At 36.6% G+C, this 21,273-nt stretch overlaps 1 protein-coding gene across 2 annotated transcripts; it reads left to right on the plus strand.

Moving 5' to 3' along the window:
* The first annotated feature begins 107 nt into the window (after positions 1-107).
* Positions 108-21,273, plus strand: LOC113058691 (splicing factor, arginine/serine-rich 15-like). Of its 2 annotated transcripts, none has more exons than XM_026226839.1 (19): positions 108-291; positions 749-832; positions 1,603-1,647; positions 1,742-1,903; positions 1,994-2,123; positions 2,657-2,745; positions 3,296-3,385; positions 3,816-3,901; positions 3,999-4,062; positions 4,150-4,263; positions 4,943-5,013; positions 5,094-5,308; positions 5,499-5,599; positions 6,492-6,605; positions 7,158-7,314; positions 7,421-7,506; positions 19,472-19,607; positions 19,770-19,817; positions 20,214-21,273. In XM_026226839.1, exons 1-19 carry the CDS (start codon positions 256-258, stop codon positions 20,690-20,692), a joined length of 2,307 nt encoding a protein of 768 aa, XP_026082624.1. In that variant the 5' UTR covers positions 108-255; the 3' UTR covers positions 20,693-21,273. The 2 variants fall into 2 exon arrangements, with proteins under 2 accessions (XP_026082624.1, XP_026082626.1); XM_026226841.1 differs by having other exon boundaries at positions 217-291; positions 19,773-19,817.

Below are 21,273 nucleotides of genomic sequence, written 5' to 3' on the forward strand. Positions count from 1 at the left end.
TGCAGTTCTTTTTAACTTTATATATAATAAAATAAATGCTGCCACTACTGCTTTAAAACACGAGCAGTGATCGCAGCTGTCCTCCGGTCCGCCACGCGGCGCTGTCTCCCCGTGCGCTCATCGCTCCTCAAAGCTCGCGGACGGAAGATTGTGTTTGCGTCAATCTCATGTGGCCTAGTCGCGAAAATCCACTTTACAAATGTTTATCCGAGTCCAGGAGAATATATGTAATATATATTTGAATTAATAACGCTCATGGACATGGAAGCGGTGAACGCTTTTAACGGGGAGGTGAGAATTTGTGTTTTATTTGCCCTTTTCCGCTTATCGTTAAGTTACTCCAAAACAATCCGTGTTTTATGTGTGTTTACTGTTCTCTGATGGACCAGTGTCATATATTTATGCAGTTTAATGTTCTAAACTCAAATATAACCTGAAATATAGTTCAACAGATGTGATATGAGTATACATTAAATGTGTTTAGTGATCTTCCACCTCTTTGTGCTACGCCTAATTAAATTAACAGCACCTTTATGGTTTATTAAGAGATACACAATATTTTAAGGGATTTAATCTAGTTTTAACCTGTTTGTTGTAATAGAATTGAATATAGAGTTGATTAACTCTATTGATGAGTGGTATAAAGGCGTCCCTGATCTTTAAACAGAGATCTGTCATTTGTTATGAGGTTAATTGTATGTTTTATTAATTTTGGCATGATCTATATTATCCTGTTTCTTCCCTGTAGATGTTGTCCATGATGGACATGGCTCCCCCAATCTCTCGAGCCAAAATGATGTCTGTAACCAAAGCAGGAATCAAAGCTATCAAGGTAAGTCAGAGCAGATATAAGAAAAGGATTTTGATCAATTATGAAAAATGATTTAATTTGTGTTCCAATTATTTTGTTTGCAGTTTGAAATGTGTTTTGCATGCAAAGTAGTATACTGATAATGCTTCATTTTCGAAAATGAAAATTTGCTGAAAAGTAGCTCAGCCTCATTGATCCTCTGCAGTGAATGGGTGCCATCAGAATGAGAGTCCAAATAGCTGATAAAAATAATTCACACATCTTCAGTCCATCAGTTAATGTCTTGTGAAACAAATCCATCATGTCATCAACTTAAAATCATTGTTTTCTGAGTAAAAAATAATATTTGTATCAATTATATAGCTTTCTCTAGTGCCAAACTCATCCTATCTGAATCAGGAGAGAAATCTGCAGAGATCAAACATAGTTTACAGTTGAAAACATGGACGTTTGGACTTATTATGGTCTTGTATTTTCGGCCCAAAGTGACAGTTAAAAGCCTTTATGATGGATCGTTTTCTTTCAAACATGCAGCTTTTCACTTCACTAAATGTTAACTGATGGACTGGAGTTGTGTGGATTATTGTGATGTTTTTATCAGCTGATTGACTCTCATTCTGACGGCACCCATTCATTTTACATGGTAGAAGAGAAATGAATAAAAATTCTCATTTGAAACCAGTTTTCGCGTGTTATTCGTTTATTGATTTTGATAGTTTGTAGTTTGTAGATTCTGACAGTTGTTTATTTATTGAGTTTACAGACTGAATTTTTATGATCTGCTTTGTTAGCTCTACAAGCACGTTGTTCAAATCGTGGAGAAGTTCATCAAGAGGGTATGTAATAAACAATATACTGACGTTCCTGTAGTGATAAACGATGTTATGGGAAGCTAAAGATTGATTGATGATGATTTCTTTTTTTCATCAGTGTAAACCTGATCTAAAGGTTGCTGGTCTGTATGTGGTCGACTCAATTATCCGACAGTCCAGGAATCAGTTCGGCACAGACAAGGATGTGTTCGCTCCGAGGTTTTTGAAAAACTTCACACTTACCTTTCAGAACCTTTTCCAGTGCCCAGCTGACGATACGGTACTGAATCACAGAATTTAGAGTGAAATTACACTGAAATGTTTCTGTGCAGGTGGATTTTATTGGTGGATTTTGTGTGTTGAAATGTAGGGGAAGATATTGCGTGTGCTGAATCTGTGGCAGAAGAATGACGTGTTTAGCATGGACATCATTCAGCCGCTGTTAGACATGGCCACCGCTCCTGTACTACCTCTTGTGGAGAATGCAATCCCAGCTGCTGGTAGATAAGAACAGTTATTACATTGTCATTATGCTTCACTCCAGGTTTTGTACCAGGCCTTTAAATTTACACTAGCTTTCAACAGTTTGGGGTTGGTAAGATTTCTCTCCAAGGCTGCATTTATCTGATCAAAAAAACACAGTAAAAATAATATAAATGTTTTATAGTTCAAAATAACTGTTTTGTGTTGTGATATATTTTAAAATGTAATTTATTCCTGCGCTGAAATGTGAAATATTCAGCATTATTTCTCCAGTCTTCAGTGTCACTTATCAATGTTGAAAACAGCTGTGCTGCTGTTTTTCTCAGAATTCTTTCAATAGAAAGTAAAAAAAAACAGCATGTATTTAAAATTTAAATTTTGTAACATTATAAATGTCTAATTTGATTAATAATATAATGCATCTGAATTTCATTGCATTTTTTCCAACAACGTCAACAAAAAAAATCTTACTGAGCCTAAACTTAAGTGTAACCCGTATCCTATTCAAACTAACAGCCTGTTAAACTGCAGTTTTCATCTCTTTTTGTAGCGCTTCCAGCCGTGCCGATGCCAGTGGCAGTGCCAGAACCAGCCCTCGCTGCAGTCGCCCAGCTCCTCCAGGGCACAGGCGGCATCGAGGTAAAACAACACTCACTGCACTCAAATACAGCTCTCTTTCTGAAAATGTCTGCGCTGAAGTAGATTGATTCATTCTGTTGCAGATTGAGCATAAGAGTGCAATGGAGCAATAAAACAATATTACTTTATAGAAATTGTAAATGAAACAAAGATTAGTATGTTGTAGAAAATACTATTTCAGTCTTTCTACTTAAATGTCTTTTTTGTTGTTGTTTCTTTGTAATTATTTGTGTTTTAATTCACTAGCAGTTTCTGGGTAAAAATGGTTTCAGAATACATCCTATAGAGTGCACATTTTCAGTTTTTTCTTGTGTAGCTGTTAGAGATGCTTGACTTTCTTCATAGTGTTGGTGAAATGTATTTGAGTTGAAGTATTAATGTTTTTACAACTAAAACTGATACAAAAATAAATTAATGCTATATCGAAATATGCCAAAAAAAAAAGTTTCAATTAAAATATGTAATCTTAATAATACTAAAATAACACTGCTTATGCGGCCATAATATTTATATTTTGATATTTAATCTGCTATGTGTGTTTCATTTACAGCAGCTGCTCCAAACTCTCCAGCAGGTCGGAGGGGCGGGGCTTCCTCAGTCCACTGCCCCGCCCCCTGAGCAGAAATCATCTTTAGCTAAGGTAAGCAGTCAGTAAATTCGATGCTTACAACCATTTTGACATTACTCATATATACTCATATATCCTGAAGTGTGACTAAAAGTACGGAGATGTAAAAAATCTGACAATATCAGTTTCAGCAATATCAGCATTTTGAGTGCTGTTGAGCGGCTTCTTAAACCGATCTGATTGGCCATTGTGTTCACGCTCTCAACAGTTATGTCTGTAATTGGCTACAATGATCATCGCTTACACAGACACACGGGATCCGTAATAATCTTCTTATAGACTGATCCGCTGATATCGTCATATTATTTTAAATTCCATACCGACGTCGGTTCTATTGAAAACACTAATGTCTGGTTCGGGAATGAATAGAGTAGAATCTGTGAGATAGAAGCAGTATAGAAGTGAATTGATTCTGTAACACTGTGTTTGTGGTTTGACTCAGTCTCTGCTGGATCGTTTTGATTATGATGATGACCCCGAGCCTGTGGAGGAAAAGACTGAACCATCTCCTGCTGCTCCCATCACCATGTAGGATGACATAAACTCATTTCTTTCAGTTCACATATGGTGAAATATCATTTAGTTTTTTTTGCAGGTATTGATTTAATATTGTCATTCTTTACAGAAATCTCCCCCAAGATTTACAGCAAGCCCTGCAAGCTCATCTTCTGAGTCAGATGGTTAGCCAGGTATTTACTCTGACCTGCTGAGCTTTAAAAAATGAGGGGATGACAAAATAATGTATGCAATGTATCAGATGGTTTCTTGTTGTCCAGACGCAGATGCAGGGTCAGGTGGCACCTCATGAGTTCCCAGTGATCGTTCAGACTCAGATAACAGATAACACTCCTCAAGTCTTTAATGAGAGTGTAACCCAGCAGCTACAGCAGGTATGGAGCATCTTCAGCAGATATTAACATACCTCACAGGTCAAAATGTAGAGCTCTTACTGAAACTACAATGAAATTAATTTTTTTTTTTTTTGGGTGGGTTCTGTTTTAATGGTTTCATAGTATTTATAAAAAAAATCATATCTAATTAAATCCATGAAAATTTTACTGTTCAGAATCAATTTCTAAAAAACACATTTATAAGTGTTTTTTTATTTATTTTTTTATGTCAGTACCGTATTCTCCTTTAATGGTTTAATAATCAATAAGCATGTCTGGTCAAATGAATTCATGAAACTTTAGCAATTTGATAATTCATCTGCATTTTTACATTTTATTTATTTTTCCAGAAATTATTTTGTTGTCTGTTTCAGTGTTTCTGTATTTATAATTTAATATAAAATGTATTTTCAAAACCGGTGGTAATCAAATGAAGCCATAAAACATTAACTATGTAATTAATCTTTTAAAATGTAGCTTTGCTATTTGATTAGGTGTACAGTTGTACTTCATTCATTAAACATTTGCCAAATTCGGTGTTGACGAAATTCCATTCCATGTTTTCCGCATTGTGAAAAATATAGAACAATATGTAAATGCTAAAATTGCTGAACTTTGACATAAGATTGCACATATCAGTTCGGTCAATCATATACAGTTTGTATTTGATTCATTCCAGTTTTCAGCTGAGACCGAATGCTCGGTGCATGATGGAAGAGATCGAAGAGCCAGCAGACGGACGAGATCAAGGTGTGTTTCATGAATGTTCTTGAACTTAAAGTCTCTTAAAAAGATTTCTGTTTGATTCTGAATGTTGTGTCTTCTCCCAGGTCTCCACGAGGACGTTCGTCATCACGCTCACGAAGAGCGCGATCCGGCTCACATTCCCGCCGAGAGCGGTCGAGGCTTCACCGCACACGCTCCCGATCCAGCGAGCGCCGAGGCCATTCCCCACGGGCGAGATCTGAGGAGAGGAGAGACCGAGAGAAAGACCGAGAGCGGCGACAGAAAGGACTTCCGCCTGTCCAGAAGGAAACTCTCAGTGGTGAGAGCACACCACCTTATCTTAAAACTGTGTTTTACTACTGTGAAGCCTTACCACAGTTTTTGTAAACATGAAATAGAATGTGTAGGGGTATTTTATTTTTTTGTAGCACTAATAAATGTTAGACGTGATCCTATTGTGCTGTTGTACTGATGTGCTGTTCAGGAGTGTTTTCGTCTGTTGGTTTTAGTGTGCAGTACTACACTATGGATGGGACAGCTGGACAAGAAGACTCATCAGCAGGACATCATGAGTCTGATGGAGGAGTTTGGACAGATCGAGTCCATCAATGTGTGTACAATTTTTTAAATTATTTTAATTATTCTTAAAGGATGCTTTAAATTGTTGAAGTTACAGGAAAGTCATTTATATTGTTACAAAAGTGAATAAATGTCTATTATGAATTTTCTATTCATCAAAGATTCCTGAAAGAGAGTGTATCAGTTTCTTAAAAAAAAAAAAAAAAATAAAATAAAAAAATATATATATATATATATATATATATATTTTTTTTTTTAAAACTGTGCTACACTCTAAAGCAGCACAACTGTTATTAAACATGAATAATGATAAACGTTTCTTGAGCAGCAAATCAGCATATTTTCATAGAGAATGATTTCTGAAGGATCATGTGACACTGAAGACTGGAATACTGATGCTGAAAATTCAGCTTTTGTTGAAGTCGTTTTTAATTTTTATTCATATTTTACAATATTATTGTTTTTACTGTATATATCGAATAAATGCTGTTTGATATATTAAAAAAAAATTCTTACTGACCCCAAACCTTTGAAATGAAGTTCATAAAGCATTAAAGGCATCACATGTAGAGATGGAAGTCCCAAAATGCATTGCATTTCTATGTGCGTTTCAGTATGGTTTTGTTCACTTATCCACATATTATTTTTAAATGTTGTAAACGAGGCAGACTTAAGTCTCCTACATGATGCAGCTGCATATGTAGACAACAAGGCTGCTCACTAGATATTGGACAGAGCCTGCTGGTAAAATTTGCATCCTTCTGCAATGGAAATTTGGCTCACGGGATTTAGTCAAATGTGAAACCAGTATGAATATTTACATGAATTCCCTTGCATTGATGGCTTTTTTACTTTTCTTTTGAAAGCATGTATTTACACTTTAACTGAAGTTAAAGCAGTTTTTATTAAATCTGTTTCTGTAGATGATTCCTCCCAGAGGTTGTGCCTACATCATCATGGTGCACAGACAAGATGCCAACACGGCCCTGAACAAACTCAGCAGAGGGGTTGTTAAAGTCAACCAGAAAAATATTAAGGTGCCCTAACCAACCTTTTCTTCCCGTCTGCAATGTTTTGGGTTAAGATTCTTGGTCTAGAGTTCTTATTGCTTATTATATGACTCTCCTGAATACATTTACCATATGCTTTATTCACACCAAGAACACAAACGGTTTGTTAAAGAACCAACAATATTGATAGTCTACAGTACCAGGTTTATTAGAAAGCTAGATTAGGAGACGATGACTAATGAATGGTCAGTCATAGCATTGTGTGGATGAGTAAATTTGAATGAGTATAACTAACCGTTGCCTTCGAAATCAGTTTACTACATAGATTTACTAATTTGTCTCTTCTCATAACTTTTTTTCTCACCTAATTAATTTAATGGGTAAGTAAGAAGTTAATTTTGATAATCATTCTTTATTATTTTATTTCTGTGAATACACAGCTAGATACAAATCTTTTAAACAGTCATAATGTGTTGTGTTTGCTGTTGGATTCATTGCATTACTCCAGATCTCATGTTTGCATGTGTACTAGCTTGTTTTCAATCTGTGGCTGTTGTTTGACTTGTTGTCCTTGATCAGATCGCATGGGCGTTGAATAAGGGCATAAAGACGGACTTGAAGAGGTTTTGGGATGTGGAGCAGGGTGTCACGTATATCCCATGGGATAAAGTGAAACCCAATGATATTCAAAGTCTTCAGGATGGAGGCATGCTTGATGCCGAAACACTCAAACAAGGTAAACACCCACATGTGACCTTTCTTTAGCTTCTACTTTATTCTTCAATCATGGTTTCTCGAAGGATTTAATATGTGACATTTTTTAATTTGATCTTTAACTTTAGAGTGGAAAAGAGTTGTGGCCAGTCCGGCTGTGCCAGTAACAGAAGGACCTGAAGGAAAACAGAAAGATGGAGCTGCAGTATCACAGGTAAAACACAAGGGGTTTCCTACAGAACTCCTCAAGGGCATTCAGTGTCTCAGCTTATTTTTCTACTCTTGTTTTGTGACCAGTCCCTCCAGAAAAATGTGGATTTTTTTTGTGATTGTTGCGGGGAAAAATCCTTGGTTTTGCGGCACGTTTTCTTAAAAAATTCGATGGAATATGCGGGATATTTTTGCAATTTTATACAATGAAATTGCGTGAACTTGCAAAAACTGCAGTTTGATGAAAAAGAGAAAAAAAGGTGATTCCCCCAACACCTTTTTCTCACTAGGCTACTACCTTAATGTAAAGAGTAATTTCTTATTACTTCCTATGAGAAGCGAGCATACTAAATCACAGAATATTTAAGTTGCAATCTCTTACTGCAACGTAAATTATTTTACATACTACTAATATAATTACAACTGTAAGTTTTTGGTACTGTTCTGTAACAAAAAAAGTGCAATCTTACAACTGTAAAGTTGCCTAAACTTCTGAATGAAACTACAACAGTGTTAGTAGCCTAGTGAGAAGGGGGTGTTGTTTTTTTTCTCTATTTCATCAAACGGCAATTTTCGCAAGTTCTCGCAATATAATTTGGCTCCAGTGTCATGTAACAAATCGGGAAACTGCTTCACGCGTTTTTTGCGCTTATTTTTGTTGGCAAATAAGAATGATTTGCGTGCTTCAAGTTTCACCGCAGAGTTTGCAGATGATGTTCATGTCACGTAATTACGTCTCTTCATAAGGTTCCCGTGGCATTTGGGGGAAAATGGTGCTTTACTTGTGTGAAGTAAACACAACATTTTTCAACTTTCTGCTAATATATATGTGAGTTTTTTGCAACGAAAATACAGGGATTATGAAATCATGCTAGCCCCACATATTTTGCTTCCTGAAATCGGCAATTTATGCGGCAAAAGAGCGGCGTATTTGAAAAAATGCGACCCCCGCATAAATATGCGGCCTTTGGCTGATTATGCATTAAATCAGGCGATTGCATAATCACGTTTTTCTGGAGGGACTGTGTGACGTCTATGACTCATGGGAGGCAAACAATGTTTCTGTGTACTTTGCTTTGCACTGACGATTTACTGGTGCATGGTTGCCATCATTTCTTGCAAGTGAAGAGCCATAGAGCACAAAATAAAAAGGTTAGTGTCATGACTGTCTAGTTTTCTTTCCGTGTTTCATTGACATCGCTTTTAATGACGTTTCTTTGTCATAACACGGTCACTGCTGTCTGTATTGAAAGAAACTGAGAAACTTTTAGTACATCGTTGTTTAATATGACTTCCAAATGATTTGTTACTTAGCTGCCTAAATTAATAGTTAACCCAAAAATACAAATTTGCTGAAACTTTATCCACCTTCACGCCATCCAAGATGTTGATATCTTGTACTTATTTGGAGAAATGTAGCATTGCAGCACTTGTTCATCAATAGATGCTCTGCAGTGAATGGGTGCCATCAGAATTAGTCAATCAGCTGATAAAAACATCACAATAATCCACAGTCCATCAGTTAACATCTGGAGAAGTGAAAAGCTGCGTGTTTGTAAAAAACAAACAAGCTGTTATCAGCTGTTTGGACTCTCATTCTGACGGCACCCATTCACTGCAGAGTATCCATTGGTGAGCAAGTGATGTGATGCTACACTTCACTAAATCGGTTTCCATGAAAAGAAAAACTCATCTACATCTCGGATGGCTTAAGAGTGAGGACATTTTCAGTAAATTTAAATGTTTGGGTGAACCATTCCTTTAAATTGAAGCGATGCAAATGACTATACTTTATCTAAAACTAAATTTTTTGTAAATGTAGTTGACCAACTTCAGATTTGACCAAATTTGACTATTTGTGAGACAAGAACGGCAACAGCAAGCAGTACAGTACCACAAGCTCTAAACACAAATAATATACTGAAACCCAAAGAGACCGTACAATATGAATTGTCTAGTTTTCTCGAAGACATCTTATGTTTCTTATGATCTTGACATCAAACAAGTGTTCTTGATTTAAAAAAAAAAGTTTTAAAAATAACAGCAATGAACTGCCTCCAGATAACTTACCAACATTAAAACGGCTGGCATTCCCATACAATTAGCCATAAATAGTATGATTCCCATTGTTTATCTACTGTATAAAATGGAACACACACAAAGAACGTGCCTTATAAATAAATAAAACTTTATCAGGGGATTTAATTTTGAATCTATTTCAAAGAGAGTATGTTCTGCTACATGGGGTGTTTCTCTTCAGACCAGCAGAAACGGCTCAATGCTGGATCTAAACGAGGTTTACTGGCACCTCACATGCATGCACTCCCTAACACACTGAAGCTCATAGAGGTGGCTAGGAACCACAGGTTTAGCAGTCACTTTTACGAAAACCACAGCTTTGGTGCATCACTGGCTGATTTAGGCACAAGGCGGAAGAACATTTGCTGGGAAAACGCAGAAGAGGACAACAGGTGGGTTCAGGAAATGCAAGGAGAATCAGCCATAGATGGTTTAATACTGGTTTATTTGAGTTTTATCTATTGTAAAAGAAAAAAAAACAGCTTATGTCTGATTAAGACTTTTGCGTGTATCTTAAAATGTTTGCAGCTGGTGAATTAGTAGTTGTAAATAAAGGTGGCAGCTTACTCAAATGCATTTATTATAATTATTATTTTAGATAAATTTATTGCGCTTCACTACAAGCTGCATGAAAACATGTTGCTAAACTAAAGCTGCTTCATACTTGTTTTTTTAGTAATGTGAAATTTATAAAGCTGTAATTTGTGTTAACAAGTGTGTGTTAGGAAACAGAACAAGAAAAGTACATCTTAAAATTTGTGTGTGAGTCTTGAGAAAATTAAGATGTCAAGATGGAACATGTACAGTATTGTTCAAAATAATAGCAGTACAATGTGACTAACCAGAATAATCAAGGTTTTTAGTATATTTTTTATTGCTACGTGGCAAACAAGTTACCAGTAGGTTCAGTAGATTGTCAGAAAACAAACAAGACCCAGCATTCATGATATGCACGCTCTTAAGGCTGTGCAATTGGGCAATTAGTTGAATTAGTTGAAAGGGATGTGTTCAAAAAAATAGCAGTGTCTACCTTTGACTGTACAAACTCAAAACTATTTTGTACAAACATTTTTTTTTTCTGGGATTTAGCAATCCTGTGAATCACTAAACTAATATTTAGTTGTATGACCACCGTTTTTTAAAACTGCTTGACATCTGTGTGGCATGGAGTCAACCAACTTGTGGCACCTCTCAGCTGTTATTCCACTCCATGATTCTTTAACAACATTCCACAATTCATTCACATTTCTTGGTTTTGCTTCAGAAACAGCATTTTTGATATCACCCCACAAGTTCTCAATTGGATTAAGGTCTGGAGATTGGGCTGGCCACTCCATAACATTAATTTTGTTGGTTTGGAACCAAGACTTTGCCCGTTTACTAGTGTGTTTTGGGTCATTGTCTTGTTGAAACAACCATTTCAAGGGCATGTCCTCTTCAGCATAGGGCAACATGACCTCTTCAAGTATTTTAACATATGCAAACTGATCCATGATCCCTGGTATGCGATAAATAGGCCCAACACCATAGTAGGAGAAACATGCCCATATCATGATGCTTGCACCTCCATGCTTCACTGTCTTCACTGTGTACTGTGGCTTGAATTCAGAGTTTGGGGGTCGTCTCACAAACTGCCTGTGGCCCTTGGACCCAAAAATAACAATTTTACTCTCATCAGTCCACAAAATGTTCCTCCATTTCTCTTTAGGCCAGTTGATGTGTTCTTTGGCAAATTGTAACCTCTTCTGCCCATGCCTTTTTTTAACAGAGGGACTTTGCGGTGGATTCTTGAAAATAGATTAGCTTCACACAGACGTCTTCTAACTGTCACAGTACTTACAGGTAACTCCAGACTGTCTTTGATCATCCTGGAGGTGATCATTGGCTGAGCCTTTGCCATTCTGGTTATTCTTCTATCCATTTTGATGGTTGTCTTCCGTTTTCTTCCACGTCTCTCTGGTTTTGCTCTCCATTTTAAGGCATTGGAAATCATTTTAGCTGAACAGACTATCATTTTTTGCACCTCTTTATAGGTTTTCCCCTCTCTAATCAACTTCTTAATCAAAGTACGCTGTTCTTCTGAACAATGTCTTGAACGACCCATTTTCCTCCGCTTTCAAATGCATGTTCAACAAGTGTTGGCTTCATCCTTAAATAGGGGCCACCTGATTCACACCTGTTTCTTCACAAAATTGATGACCTCAGTGATTGAATGCCACACTGCTATTTTTTTGAACACACCCCTTTCAACTAATTCAACTAATTGCCCAATTGCACAGCCTTAAGAGCGTGCGTATCATGAATGCTGGGTCTCATTTGTTTTCTGAGAATCTACTGAACCTACTGGTAACTTGTTTGCCACGTAGCAATAAAAAAATATACGAAAAACCTTGATTATTCTGGTTAGTCACATTGTACTGCTATTATTTTGAACAATACTGTATAAATGTTCAAAAACACCCGAAAAGGGTCAGACTTTCAAACCGCGATCAGTAGCGAATAACATTGAGTGCATTGAACCCAATGAAGACCGGCATTACTGGCAAATGTTGGAATGCATTTGTACGATTGGATTCAGATGTAGTTATATTTGCGAATCATCCAGCGCTGTTTGTGATCTCTGTGATCTTAAGTATCTTATCTTTTCATTGTTAACTCCTGAAGCACTCTGACTGATTCAGTGATTCACAAACGCACTTATACTGACTAATTTGACATTGTACAGACATACAAGAATTATTTGTTCACATATAATTTGCTAGTCAACTTCTTAAGGCAAGAAACTATTGGTGAATATGGTTGAAATCTAAAACATGTTGTCTAAAGTCAGGCGAATTATATATGAACAACCCTCTCTGTAAAAATCTTAATAATATATATAACAAATAAAGCTGTTAGGTTTGGTGTATGGAAGTGCTACTCAGGTGGAGATTTCATGGCTCAGTACATGAGAATCTCACTTTGAGGAAACTGCATGTGTTTTAAAAGGAACCTGCAGACTCAAGTGGATGAAGTGTAATAAACACTTAGTAGTTTTTTAGATGTTCTGCATGTTTCTGCCTTTCACGACTGCTACTGCCAAATGTAGTTCAAATAATAGCAGTGCATGCGCCCAACAGTGGTAAAGTTCCCTAATGGTTTTTAACTGGTAATCTTCAGTTTGGTGTGTGGTTTAAAAAAGTTAATGTGGTGTAAATGATTTTCTACAGACACTATGCTCTTGTTTGTGAGCAAAAATAAACCTTCGTTCAAGCCGAACTCTCAAAGATTGTTCTTTGTCAGCTCTGGTTCCTTGCGAAAGGTTTGAAGCGCTTTGTTCAAGCTAATGAAGCAGCATTTGAAATGACATGTGACATTAGTGAGAGCTCCTCTGTGCTTCTGCTCTTCTTGAATGGAGTGAAATCACCAGTTTTTTCCAGTGGACTCACAAAAGTGGTGCTGGATTTTGGATGTCCGTCTGCTTTCGGTTCTATGGAAAACTCCAGTGCTGGGAAGGTAAACGATCAATCAATGTTAGCTGAGCTTCACTCAGCCACGAACACATGGAAATGTAATGGCTTAATGCCAGGATGAATGGAGTTTCACATTTGCTCTAATCTAGTTTAGTGAAATGTTTGGATTTTTCCACTTTTGAAAATGGCAAAGCAATGCATGCATTGCAGAACTTTTAGATTACATTTTTGTCGTTCAGCCAGTTGGATTCAAATCTGAGAAAGAAATACATACACCTCATTATCGGAACAGCACCAATGCATAGATTGAAGAGTGATCCAATCCACAGAGATGGCCTTGTGTGCCTGTGGATTGAGTCTTTCATGATACAGCATCACCAAATGGTGATTGTTTGGAAACGGCTGGAATCATTTCGGTCGGGCAACCATGATGTCTGATATTCTGGAGTGTCTGCTCTCTCTCCTCGAAGGAACCAGAGATTTGGTAAGGTGAAATTCTCTTTTACTTGACTTTGGTCCAACCATGCTTTTAGGCCATGTGTTAACGGTGTTTTTCTTACTCTCTACACTAAATATTTGAAATAGCAGAAAACATATTTTGTGCTGATCTATTCAAAGAGTCTAGTCTTAACTGATTGACGAAGTCAGAATCTTTTCTGCTGAGGAGCTAGTGTTGACATCAAGTCTAGACTGCAGTTTAAAATAGCAACAGTGGTTCCAAGAAAAACCTTTCCATTGCACAAAAGGTTCTATAGAACCTTCAGCTTCTTAAGATTCTTAAAACATCCTTCACACTGAGAAAAATAAATGGTTCTATTAAGAACTGTTCTTTGGGGAACCAAAAATGGTTCTTCTATGCCATCTCGGTGAAAAGAATCTTATTCTATCAGAACTGTATAATGCACACTGTCATTTAAACTGCATACTGTTATATTTTGTAGTATGTGAAACAATCAAATTCGTATTCAAGAAAAAGATCACTGTTGAAAATGTATTCAACACTGTGCATCCTGTCAGTATATAGCCACAGTTAAATAACCTGGCTTCAGTCATAAGACGTTTCCATATGAGATTCTCACCATGGGTAAGGCATGCAAAAGTGTTTTTATAAAATGCATCACATTACATGTTTAATAGTAAATATTTAGTGACAACACAATATAATTTGACAGCAGATTCATTATGTTCTATGTGATTTATTTGTTCTGTCATATCCTATGGCCCCAAAAAGACACTTATTGAATTTTATTGCATTAGATGTAAAATATCAAACCTAATGTCATCTGTATACAAATTGTACTGGAGCTTTTCTTACCTTTCTGAGCCACTTCAGTTTTTGTTGATCTGTGGAGCTGGTTCCCTGTGTTTACCCAGGTGTCCATGCTGAATATCCACTGTGCAAGACTTTTTGCCTTTTTTGAACATAATTTGTCTTGCTTCATACACAGAGAGAAAAAATGAGGTATTTAAATGAGTATTTATAATCTGGATGGGCATCTCTTTTGTATGACGTGCATGTTTCTCTTAAGTTCACTGTCAAATATTGGATGTCTCCTCATGTGAAGGGTGACGTTACTGTCACGGAGATCTGTCTCCATGTTTAGGAGCTCAGGGTCAGCATACAGACCCGTAATGATACGTTTACTTTGCCCAGGACCACCACTGATATTAAAATAGTCTCTAGGACATATGGCCAAAAACATGGCTCATAAGAATCCTATGTAGAGATATCTATCCATCTATCCATCTATCTATAGCGGTTTAGTCAAACAAAATCTATATTAATATATTTTTTGTACCTTACCTTTTGTAAAAAAATTACATTTTTGCAACAGATTAATATCATGCTCAGCTCAGTGCTGAATCCAGTGTTCATGAGTTTAAAGCAGGGGTCTTTGTATCTTGATTAATGCATCTTGAGATGATTTGACAGATGACAGATCTTGTAATCATGATTCCTGATCTCTGGATAATTTGGCGAACATTAATGGCAAATTAAATTATTTCATCCTTTTTATCAAGACAATTCAGTGCTTGTTCTCCAGTGAGAACATTACTTTTTACTGCTTTATGAAATTCTTAAAGATGCATACACACACACACACACACACACACATATATATATATATATCAAACAAAAAAAAGGAAATTTTATGTTTGTGTGTTTATAGTTTTGAACTTCCTTAAATTAACGCAGAACTCGTGCTTATGAAATGATATTAAAGATGATATATTTAAATAAATAGTTTTTTGCTCTTTCTGTACAATCTGACCTGTGGACATAAACACAGCCTGATGGTTCAGGATCCAGGTCACTAACTCTGAGCTTTCAGTCTCAAGAAGCTCTGATCCAGGTCCTGGAGAGTTCCTGAGCGCTTCTGTGAGTGCTGAGGATGTAATGATTCCCTGAGAAACACTCCTGAGTGAAGTACTATCAATCGAAAACGGTGCAGCCTTTTCTTTAGTAGTGTGGGTAAAGCTTTGTCCTCTTTGATAAGAGAGCGGGAACATATGGATGCCAAATGTGAAAAGGTGTTATTTAGTTATTCCATCCTTGATTAAATGTTCTCCCTGAGTATTTGGACACTTAACCAACACAAATGTGTGAACATCAGTGCTAAGGCAGGGATACGAACAGATTTTAACACACTAGGCGTCATAAACTTGCCGAGGAGTAACTTAAGTGACTGAGGACATTTAGAGAATTTAGTTGTGATTTAAGTGTCTAAATATTTCTTGGTTACAATGTATAACTTAAATATTTCTGGTAACACTTCATAATTAGGCTCTATCCATTAGTTATTATGTATTATAATAAAACCCATAACAATAATTAAACCATGTATTGATCATAATGTTAATTTCTACACATACTTTTTATCCATTTTCAAGTTAAGTTAACATTAGCTAATCTATTATAAGTGTGCAGTATTATTTTTAGTAACTGAACCTAAATTAATACATATAGATACATAATCTCATGTTTGCAAATATTTTTAAATGCCATTTTAAATATGCACACTTTTTATTAATTAGTGTATTAGTAGTGTTTACAGTAATCTGAATATGTAATTCTTCAGGTAGTTTATTAAAGGTGGTAGTCTTGAAACTTCTTGTATTTGTATGATTTTCTGACCAGAACAAGCAGACACAACATGCAAAACGTGTCAGTAGATACCGTCGGTCTGCCGTTATTCTGCATGCACATAGTGTTTGTGAGGATTGTGGCTCTGGGGTCAGTGGCACGGCAGGATTTAGGGGGCTGGGACCCCTGGGTTTGAGATTATGTCTGTGACCCTGGAGCACAAAACCAGTCATAAGTGTACATTTTTCAAAATTGAGATTTATACATCATCTCATGCAAATATACCTCAGTGACTTAAGACTGCTTTTGTGCTTTATGGTCACATATCTTTATACTAAAAATTTACTCCGCTATGACATCATGATGCAGTAACACAAAATACACAAAAATTAAAATGTGCATTGAGGTTTGCATATACGTAGTACAGTTGATATGAAACCGCTCTAGCCCAGGTAAAGTTTAGATGTAATATTAAATAGTCAATATAATATGATAAACCGGATGTGTTCTCTCAGTTGAGAGATCAAAATCCTGAAATAACAAAAATTTAATCAATAAATTTAATCCGAATAAAAAGACATTTTAGTTATTAACAATCAAAAGAAAACACTGTCAACAAAATGCATAAATAGAAAAAAAAAGTGTTTAAATATAGCATTTTAATGTACAAATCTCAAATGATTGCAAAAATGAAATAATATTAGAAATAAGCTAGTTTTTCTGTTAGGAAACTAGAACCACCAGTAGGTGGCAGCAAGTGTCTTAAAGAGTGAGTTGAATCCTTAAATCAACAGGTTTGTTTAAAATAAATAATTTAACTTCGCAAACAACTGTGCTTATAGCCTGATTCAATAATTTACTGGTCCATTAAACACTGAGGAACAAAACAAAGTGTAACTCGGAGACACAGCGGTTCTGCTGTTTTGTTTTAAAGCAATAATCCCCAAGAAGCCGTGGTTTACAGTGATTACAGAGCAAATAAAATGTAATATATATATATATATATATATATATATATATATAAACAAGTAGTCTTCAGGCAAATAATGTAGTTCCTCAGAAACGGTTGTGTTTGCAACAAAGTGGATGACGAGCAACACACAAACATAAACAAAAAGTGTTTGTAAAGTAGTTCACAACAGCTTCAACCAATCAGAATCAAGAAGTGTTTTATAATCTAAATTATTTGTATCATCATCTTCATCAGTGTGCTGAGCTAAATGATTAATGGAGCTGTTTAAAGTACCCATGTGATCACAAATGAATTGGTGCAGGTGCAATTCAATACGTTTGTCCTTGTTTTGTGTGAAGTAATTATAACTAGCAGTTTATGCTGTTTGATTATGGTCTTGAAGGTCGCGGTTGGAAGCTGTTAGCCCTTATGTGTGCAGTGGAAATGTGGCTGATCATTTCTGACTGGCAAATAACTGAACAAATCAAACAAACATAAACGGATAAAGTCAGGGCCCATGGGCTGCAGCCAAGTCAAGCCCAATGGTAAGTCCAGCCATGGATACAGTCCATTCACTGAAACGATACAAAATTATAAAAAAGTGAATTTATATAAGTATTATTGGAGCAAAATGTAAAAAGTTAGCCTTAGCCTCTTTTTTATAATAGGATGTTCTTAATTTAATAATATATTATTATATTATATTCTGTTTATTATCTACATTTACGTTTATTCATTTAGCAGACGCAACAAAAGAGCAATGATATACAAGTGCTATAACAAGTCTCATTAGCTTAAACGCTGAACATGTAGCAAGGGCTTTTAGATAATATAATAAATAAACAGAAAACAATAGAAAAAGAATAGAGCAAGCTAGTGTTATAGGTCTTTTTTTAATTGTGTAATAAATGAAAAGAAAACATTGAATATAAAAAGATTTGAAAGCTACAGTAGTTAAAATTTTTTTAATATTATATGATTATATTATTATGTGACATTATGAGTTATATATGCATATTATCTAAGTTAGTCTGTGAAGTGACTGTGTTTATAACTCTGAACGGACAGAAATTATTAAATTAATGCACACATTAAACAATTATTACATTAATTCACACTGCTGTTATTTTAAAACATTTTTTCCCCATTACTGTGGTAAGATTTGAGATGACACCTGCATCAAAAAACAAACAAACAAACAAAAAAACTGCACGTAAAAACTGAACTTGCCAGGTGCCTTGAATATGATACAGACCAACCTTTCACTGTTCAGAGGCTGGAATACACTACACTGATTAGTTAATGAGTCTTCTCAAATCTGCAGACTGGCTTGAACTTTCAACTTTGTTGACAATTCGTCCAGACACTAAATTGGGGCAAAATTTGCGTAAAGTATTCAGTGGGTAGCCTAGGAAAATTAGCAAACTGGCTGCTAGTCAAAGACTGGCCATGTGAAACTGAGTTTGTGCTAATGTTTTACGTTAAAAGAATAGTTCAAGTACCGTCCAAGGTGTAGATGAGTTTGTTTCTTCATCAGATTTGGAGAAATGTAGCATCACATCACTTGCTCACCAATGGATCCTCTGCAGTGAATGGGTGCCGTCAGAATGAGAGTCCAAACAGCTGATAAAAACAGCACAATAATCCACAGTCCATCAGTTAACATTTAGTGAAGTGGAAAACTGCATCATTATTTCACCTTCAAACATCCCTTCTGGCCAAAATACGAGTCCATAATCCATAATAATCCTTCCTCCAGTGAAAAAGCATCCACCCACACAACTGTTTTCAATAGTAAACAGTGCTTGATCCGTGCAGATTTCTCTCCTGATTCAGAACAGACAATTTTTTCACTGGAGAAAACGAGATCTCCTCGGCATGAGGATGTTCTCCACAGGATTTCAACCAACTTCCAAAGTTTTTATAAGATGGTGCTTACATTTCAGAGCGCATATTTTATGCAAGGAAATGGATTTTGCTTCATCATACAATACTGAACGGTGGTTAATTTTTATTCACACTGGCTATAAAAGAAACATCTTCAATGTTTTGAGGTCTGAATGTTAAACAGTATCTGTGCATGTAAGAGCTTTAGTTTTGAATGTATGGCTTCAGATGGCAGCAAATCAATTTTAATGCGTTTTCCCAATGAAAAATCTAAATAGTGTTACCTGTCACATGTGACATTATTCTAAACAACTTCTTCCAGGATTGATCCTCAAAACTTTGAGATGTAGTTTAAAAGGTTTTGTCTAATTTGTGTTTGTGTGCGATAAAGAATACAGCAGAACACTCTTTGCCTCCTCATGTCCTAGAAAACATATTGATTTCTCAAGGCTCATTGCTGTTAGAAATGTCCTTTCAAACAGCTGTTCCTCATCTTTTCTTCTGGATATTATAGAGCCCTTCAGTTGGCACACTGACTGTCGTCCCAGGACCCCCTCCTAACATGAGTTTAGCACCTCCAGCCTCGATCACAGGAGCCTCCCCTCCGTCGTTCCCTCCTCCTGGATTCAACCCCTCGCAGATGCCTGCAGGTACTGAAGTTAATACTTCTGGATAAAGAATGGATCACGGTTTCCACAAAAATATGAAGCCGCACAGAAACTGTTTTCCACATTGATGTTTATGAATGAATAGACCAGAAGGAAATAACAACACACAGTCACTTTAACATGAAATATTGCCTTGTTTTTAAGCAGGATTCCCTTCTCTGAACCCCGCAGGTCATCTTCCATCCGTCACAGGTATCTCTCAGCTGTAACTCAATATAAAATTAAATTCAACATGAAACAAGATAGGCCAAAAAACTTGATACATGTTCCCAGTCCTGTTTTTAAACTATTCATGATTCTTGTAAATGATTTATCAGTGCACGTAACTTCAAAGAAACCATTATAGTTTGTAAAAACTTTCAAAATGTGCTCAATACATCTCTAAATTATTTAGCTTTAAGTCACTTTCTGCCATCAAGTCAGTTCCAGATGCATAAAATCAAGTGATGGTGATGGATATCCTGATAAACTTGGAAACTTGACTTGGTTTATGCATCTACGAATGATGTTGGAGAAATCAAAGGCTGTCTGTTTGTAGCTAAACTTGTTTACTAAAGCTAGTCATGTTTTTGTCTTTTGTAATAACAGAAACCCCAAACGAAGAACCTTCAAATGAATCCTTCGAGGCCTTCGAGAGTCACACGGACCACACAAGTGCTCAAGCGCTCAGTCCGCCTCCTCTCAGGGGGATTCGGGGGCCCAGACCGGGACCCCTACCGCCACACCCCCCTGTGGGGCTCCGCCCACCCTTCATGCCCCCTTTCGCTAATAACGGGCCCCGTCCCATCCTGCCCCCTCCAAATATGGCCCCTCAAATGATGCCCCCTAGGGGCCCTAACCCCATGTTCGGAGAACCCCCTGCAGTGCGATTCCAGATGCGCATGATGGGTCCTCCAGGACACGATTTCCCCCGTCACAAGCTCCCGATGGGTCCTAGAGGAGAGGAACCACACTGGCAGGCTCAAGGACCCGAAAGGGTCCCAGACAGATTTGGAAATGAGCCACCTTTTCAGCGGGGTGGATGGGGAAGGGATGGCCCTCGTGGACGAAGTCGCTTTGCGAACTGAGTCTTTTTTAGGGACTAGACTAAAACAGGCCTCTACATCCATGTACAATGGGAATACGGAAAACATATCCATGTAATATATAAGGAGTCCACATGAAACCAACAGACACTGTTTCTAAAGTTCACATCTCTGAGTGATAGTGCTCATGTTGTCATGTTCGTTTAAATAGGAGAGACAGCACCAGAGATCATATATTGTAGAATTCCCGTCTCACTCCATGCAAAATCTACAAAATCTGTGAAATTACACTCACTGCCATAGACTTATATTAGAGGTCTCGTGTAACTTGTTAAATGTAAATAGTACAGTACAGTTGGCACATTTCTCAATTGTTCAGTGAAGAACCATCTGTGGAAAATGTTCAGTCCGTCTTCCGTTGTGTATATTTGGAGGTAGTATTTTCTTTAAAACTTCCATAGGCTTTCAGTGAGAGAGCGAAACTCTAGCCAGCAGTGGAGGATCATCTTTGGCCGGTTAATTTTACAAAGCTATTTTTTTACCAAACAATCTTTTTTTTCTCTCTTAATTGGTTTGTATTAACATGCTAAAACGAACACGATTAAATGTTGTGGCTACTTTAA

The sequence above is a fragment of the Carassius auratus genome, chromosome 40, assembly GCF_003368295.1.
Source record: "Carassius auratus strain Wakin chromosome 40, ASM336829v1, whole genome shotgun sequence".
NCBI lineage: Eukaryota > Metazoa > Chordata > Actinopteri > Cypriniformes > Cyprinidae > Carassius > Carassius auratus.